Source organism: Pholcus phalangioides, unplaced genomic scaffold (assembly GCF_987345545.1).
Source record: "Pholcus phalangioides strain wild (caught in Gottingen) unplaced genomic scaffold, Ppha-v1.0 ptg000013l_1, whole genome shotgun sequence".
In the NCBI taxonomy this organism is placed as follows: domain Eukaryota; kingdom Metazoa; phylum Arthropoda; class Arachnida; order Araneae; family Pholcidae; genus Pholcus; species Pholcus phalangioides.
The window spans coordinates 10378412-10391110 of record NW_028301606.1 but is presented as its reverse complement, the minus strand read 5'-3'; the positions used below and the strand labels follow the sequence as shown (position 1 = coordinate 10391110).

Genomic DNA, 12699 nt, shown 5'->3' with positions numbered 1-12699 from the left:
AAAATCTGTACCATGGATAACTTCATTTTTTTTTAAATCTTCATATGATTGTTGTAGACTAGAAAGAATCTAGTGATTATCCAAACATATTTTTTTTATATGTGTAACATTTCTGAAGTGAAATTGTAACATTTCATTGTAAATTGTTGCTTGAGTATAGGACATACACTCTTTGCGCGTCACACTGTATGTGTTGGTTGGGAAATCCGGAATATTAAATGATTCAGATGTCTGAGCAATTTCTCGAGCTCAACAACAGATTCCTTGGGTTTTTCTGATTCTTCCTGTAAAATTTTGGGTAATTCCGAATTAATTCGAGTGAGAAAATGTGAGTTCTGAAAATATATTCTTTCTTTTGTGTGGGAGAGAAAAGCCAGGAGAATCAAAGAGGAGGAAGAAGGCGATCACCATATCTGATAGGTCTTTTGTTCATTCATGCATGAAACGCTTCAGTGCAAGAAAAAATGGAGTTCCCCCCCCCCCTCTCGTTGTTCATTATCCATAAATTATTATTTTTTTTTTTTTAAACCAATTTTCGTCTTCAGGATATTCTGAGTAAATATTGTGATTCAAAAATTTAGTATGTTAATCTAGAGTTAGATAACTTTCAAGACCTGCGAGTCTTTCAATTATAAATTTAATTTTTTTTCTTGTTTCGTTTCCTCTCTACTATTTCCAATGCTTAAGAGAAATTTGTTGCTGTTAAAATATTGTGAGGGTGAGAAATATCAAAATAATGTCATACGGTTCAAATTGGTCTCATTGCCATCGAAGAAGTAATAATTTTTGAATTTTTTTTTTTATATTTTCCTTTATCTAGGTTCAAATTTTTTGGCACGTCATGAAACACACACAAGAATAATTACATATGATATCAGGTACCGTTGGAAAGCTTGTTTTATTTCTTGAGTTGAGATGTCAATTTCAAAGATGTACAATGTGGAATTTGTGATTTTAATCAAAAGCTTTGAAATTTTAATTTTTTTGTACAACTTCATGCCTGTTTACTTGTTCCGAACACCTGATGTGGAAGGAGTTTTCAGGGGAGAATTTTTTTTTTGTGATGACGTATTTTGCGCTTGTAATAGCCAAATCCATCTCCATACGCCCCCCCCCCCCTTTAAATAGGGCAGGAGCATGTTTCCGAGGAGATTTTGTCGTTTTCACCTGCCAACAGGTCACAAACCTTTCTTGAGTTGCCGGTAGGAGCAATGCAAAGTCGCGCTCACAAAAATTTGAGGCAGAATGTCTCTTACGTAACCTCCCCCGATATGAAAATATAAATAAATATTTTTCCTAGAGTCCAGATAGTTTTCATCTCTGTCGTCTGTCATTCTTTCCAGTTAATGTTGTCTTCCAAATGGCATAGGTAGCAGTGTGTTCTCTAGCACCAGAACCCGGTCAGTACCTTCAATCTCCAAGTTGACTGATAGTTTTTCCTTCCACTGTGTCTCCAGTGTCGCCCTGCCCTTCTCTGTCATCCTGAGTCCATCTTCAGACTTTTCTCATCGAACGTCCACCTGTTCCTGAGGTCTGAGAAAATGGTCATCTTGTGGTTACCCAAACTCTGTCAACAAACTTTCACATGGTATGTTGGCAAAATTAATAGTTTTAACAACACGGCACTATAAGGCACTTTTTGCTGAATCCCAGGATGGCATATAGGTGATAATAATGATAAAAACCATCAACTTTGTATGATCATGTTTGTTATTTTATTAATTTATTCTTTTGGCATTTCCAAAGCAAATGTTTGAGCAATAAAAAAATAATCATTTTGATCCATGACCATAAAAATTTTAATCCTATATTGTATAATATTGAGACCAGGTTTGGCAAATCAAAGAAATGCAGTAGACAGGAACACATTCACAAAGACTTTATAGGTAAGTACATTTTGCAAGGGCTTTGAGAAAGCATCAATAAAGTAATAAATCTACCTAAATAGCTAAGTAATATCTTGAAGATTTTCACTTACATTTAACCGCATTTTCTGCTGTTTTGAAGTATTCCCTATGATATTTTACTTCATATTTCACAAGCATCTTAGCAATGGCATTATAGGCACTAATTATTTCCTTGGAAAATTCATGAGGTATAAGATGAATTTGGCCCTGAAAGTATAATAGATTTTTGTGAATGAACATTTAGAAATATATAAGAATGTGTATAATATTGACTTACATTTTGTTTTGAATTTTTTTTTAAAATCCTATATCCTTTATAAATATATTCTTATTTAGTTCTTAGCTATATTTACAAGTATTTTTTAAAGAACGCAAATATCAATTTCAGATTTAGAACACAAATAAAAAGACAATTAATTCAGTCCTTGCAACCTACTGTACTCTCTTCTGTTATTCTTTTCCTCCTATATATTTGTAGACAAGTGACAATCGATCTTAATCAAAAATATTTACTATCACAATAATGCAAAATCTATCATACAGTCAGATCTGCTGATACAAAAAGTAAAATAAATCAGCAAAAGTATTTGTTATACTCCAACCAGGATGCATTTAGTCAAAATTAAATACAGTGAAACCTGTCTATAACAATACTGTAGGGACCTAGAAAAAATACTGTTACAGACAGGCTATTGTACACAGTTTGGGTATTTATGCTATTTTTTACTGAATAGGAATTCTGTTGGGACCAAAAAAGTGTTGTTATAGGCAGGTTTATCATTATCAGGGGTGTCGGAAGGTATGAAGTTCATTTTGGAGCAATTTTTAGAGCAGCAAAAATTAAGTTTTAGAGCAAGAATGTATAAATTGGAGCAGAAAAATTAATGTTAGAAAACAAAAAACAATGAATTAAAGCCACAATATTTGGGAAATTTACAACAAAACAAAAATAAAAATAAAAAACAAATTTATTAAAAAAAAAGCTGCCATATTTTTAACAGACAAACTTTTCACACCAGTCTATTTAAGGTTGAGCCCGAGTGGCGAAGTGGTAAGATGCTCATCTTCCACTATGAAGGTTAACATCAAGGTCTATGGGTTAGAATCCGGGCATAGAATGTCAGAAGCAAGTTCTTTACCTACTGAGCCTGCGGCGACCACAGATGGATGGAGCCTTCATTTCCCACTGAACTCCACTGCTTGGAAACTGCTGTATGGTGATATATGATCGGAATTGGTGTGCAGTAAATAGTCTATTTAAGATGAATCACAGTTTTTGCTAGCTGAGGACATTATTTAGAACAGCAGCAGTTTGAATAGGCTGAAAATTTTGTATAATAAGTTTTCAATTTTTTTTCTCCTTAAATTAGTAATTTATTCAATAGAAAAATCTTAATTTTTAATGTTTTTATACTTTTATGTACAGTAGTAGTTGGTAGCACCAATCTTCTAACCCAAATCGTGATGCGTGGATATGTAAATGGGTGTATATTTGTGTTGCAGGTTTGCTGATCACCATGGCAACATATTTTTTTTTCAAAGGAATAGCAGACTTGAGATTTAAAAACCACAGAAAGTCCTACTTAGCCAACAACCACTGCTGCTGAGGTGGTCGAGTGGTCATAGTGAGGATCCGAGTTCAAACCCCACTGCCGCGCAGTGGTGGTCGGCTGAAGTTAGTTTTCTGCAGTTCCCAACTTTGAGGCGCTAATGCGAGCAGATCTCCCCGTTAAAAAGTCTCGCCGCATAGAGCAACAGGCCCACAATGGAATAATTATTCATTCATTACACTTCAATTACTAAGAGTTGAGAAAAACTCATAGTTTAAAAAAATTGATTGCAGATGGCAAAGCACTACACATAACAAAAGTATTACACAGAAACAAACTTTCGAAGGTTCACTATACGTACACACACATTCCAACATGTACCAATTCGTTAGAAGTTCGACAAATCAATAGCTTTCTACCACTAGGGCTTGGCAAGCTAAAGCCCAGCTCTATAACAGTAGGGTAAAACTAAACTGTCTCATGATGGTCTATAACAGTAGGGTAAAACTAAACTGTCTCATGACGGTCTAAAGCATAGTTTCCCAACCTTTTTTGTCCCATCACCCCCTTCTCCAGAAATTTTTTCTTCCATCGCCCCCAATGCAATCTAACCTACAGGATCCTATGTTATACCCGTAGCTTCTACCATCCCCCTGGAACATTGCATCACCCCCGGGGGCGTTAATGCCCACGTTGGGAATCACTGGTCTAAAGTAAGGATAAATAAAAATGAAATATTTTTGGATTGAAAATATTCGTTTATAAATGGAGAAAATATCTTTGTGGTACTGGTAAAGCGTAAAAAGCACACACATGGTTAGCCCACAATATATTTTTTTTCCAATACAGTACCATACATTGCAGTAGTCAAATTATTTTCCAACAGAGAACTCTACTTTTCAAGGGCACAACCATGGAGAATGGAAGGAGGGGAAGTGGTGCTGAAGTACCAGTGGAGGAATAAAACATTTCTATATCGGAAAGAATAGTTTCACGGCACGCAGGAAGAACGTTTTAGCATCCTTTTTCGAAGTTCTGAGCTCACTAAGACAAAATTGCCTATTTGGCACAATAAAAAAAGAAAATACACTATTTGAGTAAGATTTTAATTTTGGTGTAGTGTTCCCACCCCTGCATTTTAGACAGTATTGTTATACTCAGGTTTCACTGTATATTCTGCATGCATGATAGTAATTTTAATAATAGTGCATAACATTTCGCACTTAGATATTCTAAGTGCGATGTTCAAGTTATATATCATACACAATAACTGCAACATACTGAATGCTCGAATCAATGAACCAGTACCAAATATTTCGGTCTGCATGCAACCCATCAAAATTTTCAGCGTGGTCCAACCTCTCAGGGTAAAAGGCTTATATCCCACATGGGACAGAGCCTGGGCCACGACTGGTCTTACAGTACCAAATATTTAGGTTGTCAGATGATTGAGGAAAAAAACTGATGCATCTACTCTGTAGCAAGGTAACCAGTAAAATTTTATTTGAGAAAGAAAAGTATGAAGCAAAAATATATATATATATATTTTACAATAGCGGTGAAAACTAAGTTCAAGAACCTTGACCAGTTTTAAAAAGTTAAAACTGAGAAACTAAGCTAAATTATATCTTCTAAGAGCAAACAAGAGGAGTGTTATCGATTGTAGTAATGCACTGTAGCAAGGTATTTGCTGATAAAAATATTTGTGGTTAACATTAGAAAGAACTCAATGAAATAATAACAATGATGTTCAATTGAAAACTTTGTTACATCTGTACTTCTCCAAATCAGTTATTTGTTATAAGCGGTCAAAATAGCAATATATAGTAAAGAATAACATTATTTCCCATACTCATGATCTGTTTAAAAAATTAATCATCACCTTCAACTGCAGCATTGGTTCTTCTATCTTCTTATAAAGAGTTTGTGCCCATAACACTTTACCAGCAAGTGGAGGCATCATCTTTCCAACAGATGGGTTAAGCCTTCCGTCATTATATGTCTGAAGATAAGCATATGTTGATAGTTTATTTCAATATAAATTAATAAACTTTTACAGTTAGAAATGATGTAAAAAAAAGAATTTATGTTAATATCATCTCTGGCAATGTATGTGACTAGTTTTTACAATTAAATGCTAGAGTACAAGGCTTTTAATGAGTATAATCTGGATTTTTTATTTTAATCACATATATTAGCTGTTATGGTAACATAATTGCATATAGATAAACCAAAAATGTTTTGGAATAAGTGCATATTCTTAGAATTTCGTTGAAGTTTCTCATTTTTCCTAAGGGAAAAAAATATTACTTATATAGTCAAACCCTTTCACAATAAAGTTGAGGAACCAACTTTATTATAAAAAGTATTTTATTATATTAGCTAGTTTACTATATCCGAAATGATGGGGGAGGGTGGAGAAATCATAGCATAAATAACAAAGTAAAACATATTTTGTAAAATCAACTAAAAACTTGATTAGTAAATAGAAAAATAGAAATGTGTCAGCTTTTTCTTGAAAGAGCTAGTCAATTTCAGTATACATGATAAAAAATATTAATGATCATTAAAATATAAATGCTAAATTCAGGCATATCTTTTATACATGTTTTACTGCTTTTCACTGTAAAGAACTAGGCTGCAGTGAGAAAAAATTATTAAGCGCTCTTAAAAATTACAATTTTTTCAAAAGCTTGAAACAAAACATTAAAAATTTTCATTGATATTATGTGATTCGGAATGCATTAAAAACTGTGAGACCTCACAGAATAATGCTACTTTTGTAACGATGAAAAATAAAACCAAAAGAAAAACCAAGTTCTTATGATACACCAGCAACCAATTTTTCTCCCATAGCTAAGCAATAAAATAGTCATAAACTAGTTTTGTTAATCAATTTGAAATACTAACGCATTAAATAGAAGAACAAACTTATTCTTACCGATATAATGAAATCAATTTCTTCCCGAAAACGAAGAAATATATTGCGGTATTGGCGATCTGTGTCCAGGCCTGGTATGCCAAGTTTTTCAAACCTTTAGAGTGAAAGAAAGTAATCTAAAATCATTCATTCTCGAACTGATTTTTTTAATTACTCAATTGAATGCACAATGGTCATCCCCTAAACACATTAGGCCTAATATTTATTCATCTTATTTTTAATAACCCCTTTTTATCCTGCACATGTTGACAGAGGTGTATGCAGAGAAGAAGCATAAGGGGGCTCAGGCCACTTTCCAGTGGACAAAATTTGAATGATTTAATAAAAAATCAAAACAAAATATCAACCATATAAACTATCTTAACCAATGGCTGATAATTGAAATTTTTTGGAGGTTGGGGGGGCTCAAATTTAAAAAGAAGAAATCCCCGGAACCCCCCCCCCCCCCCCCAAGGTCGATCCTGTCCAGTGTAATATAACATACAGCTTTATTTTAGTTTCGAAACAAACAATTTGAAAAGAAATTTAACATTAAAAACAAAAGTCACATTTGCTAAGCACCCAAGTCCACTGGATTTTATCCCCACTAAGTGTTATATCATTGCTCTGAAGAAGAATTATAAATGTCAAATAATTTTTGAATACCATTCATTTTAATCTCATGCTTTCTTCTTAACTTTAAAAATTTAACCCCTTTTTTTAAATTTCTCGTAGTGGTGAAGTGGACATCAGGGCCACAACTAGGGGTGGGGTGGCTGTCTGCTTCCCGTAGGTGCTGAATCAGGAAGGGAGTTTACTGCTGTTACTGAGTTTACCGAGTTCACTGCTTTCCCGTTAAAAATTACGGGAGTGGGGTGCTAAAATGAATAACTGGTCCTGGGTGACAGAGTAAATTTTTGTTTCTAGTTGCAGCCCTGCTAGGCATTCACTTCAAAATCGTAAAAATTATGTCTATATTTGCATCATTTTTATCCTATATATATACTGGTACATTGCAGCCCATTTCCACCATTTAGAGGTGAACAGAAAAGTGTGTCGATTCAAATGCTGAAAACACTTTTGTGCTTTTAGTAAACTGGGATAAATTTATTATTCATTAATATTTCTATAAATTTATTATTCATTAATATTTCTATAAATTCAATTTTCATTTTAATAAATGCTGATGGTCTTGAACCATTGTTTTGTTTTATCAATTATAACTTTTTAGTCATAAAGCAACAAAAAACAACTAATGATGTTTTAACACTAGAAGGACCACCATTTTGTTCTACCTAGAAGGACTGATACATCTTGATAATAAAATCTTGATTTTAGTAAGGTTTTTTATGTGTAAATGCAGGTATGAGTGCAGGTAAGCAACAGAATATAAAAACTCTGATTTTTTTAGACAAATTTTGTTAATTAAATTTTATTTTTAACCTCTTCGCTTCAGAAGCAAACATGCCTCTGTGTACCTTTTTCAAATAGTTTTGATGGCTGTAAATTATTATTTTTTTAAAGTTAAGACTTTAGGTATGTGTAAGGGTATCTAATTAGGTTGATTAACTAGTTTAAATAATTAAATAATTAAATTATTTTTTTAAAGGCCATTTTGACATACTATGAAAACAAACCAATCGACAAAAAGAAATTTAATGGTCAGTCAATAACTGATTAACTGAGGAAAAGTCATGGTTTGGCTTCATTACATTGGAAACACATTTTCCCAATACAGATTTTTTATGCATTGAAAATTTATTTAATTAATATTAAATTAATTTAATAAATATTATTTATTATTATATAAGTTATTGCATTACGAGACCCAACATGTATTTTTCCTGGTAGAGTACAGCTTGTTGTTTTTGTTCGAAGAAAAATTGATTTCCTGAAGAAATAAGGGTCTCTAAGCTTTTCATCTAATTTTTTCAACAAGAAGGAAATTAACTTTCCCAGTTTTATTTTTTATTTTTACAAATCGACCAAGCATTTGTTGAGGCTATGTTGAATGCTGTGGAAATGCACATTGGCAACGGAATTTATGCGAACAGAATTCTTTTGAGCCATCTGATTAACAGTGTACTTTGTTTAACACTTTTAACAGTTTCAGAAATTTTCTCATTTTGAAAATTTATGTTTGAGTATTTCAATGCATTGAACATAGTATATAAATCATATATTACTGTTCCGCCTCTAGAGGCATACAGCACTCTAAACAAAGTAGAAGAATATTTTCCCTTTTCACCCAGAAGCAAAGACATCAAATGCATTTTGAATAGGTGGTGGGGGGGGGGGGGGGAACAGTATCACAAATTTCCCATGAAATTAAATTTCGATCTTTTATTATTATACCTACCAAGGTAGTATTGCTCCGCTTTAGTATTTTAGCAAGTATTGATGAAGAAAAACAATCATCACGTGCTCAAATTTCTCTAATAGCTTTTAGATAAGATTCAAAGATTTGCATCACAAAATTTTTGGCCACATTAGTATTTTTATTTTGTTATCAGTTGATCATTATGGATGCTTTCAATTAGTCAAAGTGAGCATATCTATATGAGTAGAAATGTCATGCCATGATTCGATGAAATATACGCTGTGCAAGGCTATGAAAGTACCTACAACGTTACCAGTCAATTTGACAGGTGATGGTCTTTTTAGGTATAACTAAAAATATTGAAGGCAATTTTTTTTTTTAAATTTATGGTAGCTGGGCAGTGTAATACTTAAGCATTTTTAGAAAAAGTTATGAAACTTCAACATTTTAAGCGATCCAGTTCATTATGAATATCGAGAGAGATCAAAAATAGTCAAAATGGCCGGCATGGTCCTTATAGTATTAATGTACACATCTTTTGTAAGTCAAAATGGCAAAATCTTTGTTTTTATCAAATTCCATGATTTTAGATAACAGGACAAATTTAGATAAGTGAATAAACTAATTAAAATTAATCAACTTTTATGATGAACTGGGTTGAATAGTCAATGAACATGTTTTCATTGCACATTAAAACAGCTTTGTGTAGGGCTGGTTTAATGTGCAATGAAAACATGATTGGGAGAAGGACAAATGGTGAAAGAGAGAGCATGACTATGGCTTACTATTTTTTAAGCACATCACTACTCCCCAAGTGACCCCCCCTTAAAAAGGTTTGACTGCACTAGAGATGTAAAATTCTTGAGATAATATCCATATTCAAGGATATCAAGATTTAAGTGAGTTTGAACGTGGTGTTATAGTCGGCGCACGAGAGATGGGACATAGCATCTCCAAGGTAGCGATGAAATTTGGATTTTCACGTACGACCATTTCACGAGTGTACAGTGAATATCGAGAATCCGGTAAAAAATTAAATCTACGACATCGCTGCGGCCGGAAAAAGATTATGCAAGAACGGGACCAACGACGACTGACGAGAATCATTAAACGTGACAGACGTGCAACCCTTCCGCAAATTGCTGCAGATTTCAATGCTGGGCCATCAACAAGTGTCAGCACGCGAACCATTCAACGAAACATCATCACTATGGGCTTTCGGAGCCGAAGGCCCACTCGTGTACCCTTGGTGACTGCACGACACAAAGCTTTACGCCTCGCCTGGGCCCGACAACACAGACATTGGACTGTTGAGGACTGGAAACACGTTGCCTGGTCTGACGAGTCTCGGTTCCAATTGCTTCGAGCTGATGGACGTGTACGGGTATGGAGACAGGCTCATGAATCCATAGACTCTACATGTCAACAGGGGACTGTTCAAGCTGGTGGGGGCTCTGTGATGGTATGGGGGGTGTGCAGTTGGCGTGATATGGGACCCCTGATATGTCTAGATACGACTCTGACAGGTGACAGGTACGTAAGCATCCTGTCTGATCACCTGCACCCATTCATGTCCATTGTGCATTCCGACGGACTTGGACAATTTCAGCAGTACAATGCGACACCCCAGACGTCCAGAATTGCTACAAACTGGCTCCAGGAACACTCTTCTGACTTTAGACACTTCCACTGGCCACCAAAATCCCCAGACATGAACATTATTGAACATATCTGGGATGCCTTGCAACATGCTGTTCAGAAGAGATCTCCACCTCCTCTTACTTCTACGGATTTATGGACAGCCCTGCAGGATTCATGGTGTCAATTACCTCCAGCACTACTTCAGACATTAGTCGAGTCCATGCCACGTCGTGTTGCGGCACTTCTGCGTGCTCGCGGGGGCCCTACACGATATTGGGCAGGTGTACCAGTTTTTTTGGCTCTTCAGTGTATATATATAATATCATTGAAAATATTTTCTGGAAGGACTACTTTTACAAATTACTGGGGAATATTCTTATTGAAAATAATAAGAATTATATTCTCTAGTTATTTTTATAATAGTCCTTCCTCGTTGATGAGAATATTCTTCAGTTATTTATAATAGTAGTGTTTCCAGAGATTATTTTCAAGAATATTTGCAATAACATGCATTATAATAAATAATCTCTATAAATAACTTCAGAATAATTTTTATTATTTTACGATAAGAATATTCTCTGGTAATTTATAATAGTAGTCCTTCGAGAGAATATTCTCAAGAATGTCTCCCATCTTTCTTCCCATCAAGAAGACAGGGAATATAGAGGGTTGTAGCCCACAATATTAAAGTTTAAAAGCAAGAAAATAAAACCAACATGGCTGAATTGCACTACTTGCAAAGAAATATGAGTGATACAGAATTTAAGTGTATGCACATTAAAGAAAACAACAGTTCTGTATCTTCTTAGAATGAAGGTGATTGTATAAGAATAGCTTCCTTTGAGTTTTATGCTTTGCTTTGCACAAATTTCTAAAGAATTATCTAATTTTCAATAACTTTTTAAGGTTTTAATCTTAGGGTTTCTAAAATCTATTTCAGCTTGATTGAGAATATTCTCGAACTACAAGTTGTCATGGAGGGTGATTATACAAAAAATTGTTTTGTTGTAAATGTTTCAGACAATGAAAAAGCTGATTTATATTTCATAATATAAACAAAATTAGTAAAAAAATTTAAATTATTTAAAAGAAAAATGAATATTCTCGATTATTCTCCAATATTTACATCCAGAAGAATATTCTCAGAATATTTAGTCTTGATAACTTATTTCTCAGAGAATATTCTCACCTCACACATCTCTAGAATGCACATAAAAATATTTAAAATCAGAAAAAAACTGATTTTTATGTAATCATGACTAACAATAATAAATGTTCCATAACTATGTTCCTAGATTTGAAAAGAGCATTCGATTTTGTGGATTTTAACAAATAAACTATTTGAAATAGGAGTGAAAGGAAACACACTTGAATGGTTTAAATCATACTATTGCAACAGGAAACAAGCAGTTGTTATTCAAAAAGAAGTTAGTACTTTTCAAGAAGTGAAAAAGGGGGTACCTCAGGGTTCTGTTTTGGGTCCGATATTGTTTTTGACATATATATATATATACAGATGTTCAGGCTGATAAAAAATCTGAACCCAAAAATACTTTACTTTCTCAGTAGACGCAAGCCATTCAGAGTATGGGGAACTTTCTCAAATTGTTTATTCAGAAATTCTTGAAGATTATCCTGTTAATTGAAAATAAATTGAAATTAATATATTTTAATACAACAATTATTCATCGGTGGTGTTAATAGGGGAATAAAGATTACAGTGTCAAATTGATGCATATTTGCCAATGAAATGAATAAATACACTTCAATGTTTTTACCATTGAAGACACAAGACAAAGTCTAACATCTTAGTTGTGTACAATTTTAGATACATACTTTCAATTCTCCAATATGCCTTTTGAATTCCACATAGTCGGCATCAAAATCCTGTTTTCTGTGATCAAGCAGGTCATATGATTTACTCTTGATAGAGTTGACAATAGAGGTCAACTTCGAAGCAAAAATCTCTGTCCCTTCTATATAACAGCGATACAGAATAGACAGATTTTCAATTGTTTCCAAGAGTTCACATATCTGTAACACAAATAAAATACTATGGAAATTTCATTTGAGACTAGTCTTGGGAAATATTTTCAATAAATATCTGCCATTTAGAGATACAGGAGATGGCTGGAAAAAAAAAACAACAGATTCCGAGTAGAATTTTTATCAGTGACGAGAAATTTTGGAATAGTGGTTTTTCCACAAATACCCTGCTTGTGGAGTTCCCTTTTAATATTTTAGTGCTGATCTGGTTTAAAATATTAAACTTTTTAACCAGCAGTCATCTCATTTTTGTTCATAATTTTATGCAATGTTTGTTTGTTTCTACTATTCAACACAGGTTTTCATCCACACTGG

The 12699-nt window shown here is 33.7% G+C and overlaps 1 protein-coding gene across 1 annotated transcript in view; it reads right to left on the bottom strand.

Annotated features, from left to right (window-relative positions):
- The window catches only part of LOC149078585 (dynein axonemal heavy chain 8-like), a 294865-nt gene that overhangs the window by 255598 nt on the left and 26568 nt on the right, over positions 1-12699 (bottom strand). Inside the window, exons 11-15 of the mRNA XM_089241134.1 lie at positions 12175-12372; positions 11897-11973; positions 6399-6492; positions 5340-5459; positions 1979-2114 (exon numbers count right to left, since the gene is read on the bottom strand). Coding sequence (XP_089097260.1) covers positions 1979-2114; positions 5340-5459; positions 6399-6492; positions 11897-11973; positions 12175-12372 — 625 coding nt within the window. The remainder of the gene's footprint in view (positions 1-1978; positions 2115-5339; positions 5460-6398; positions 6493-11896; positions 11974-12174; positions 12373-12699) is intronic.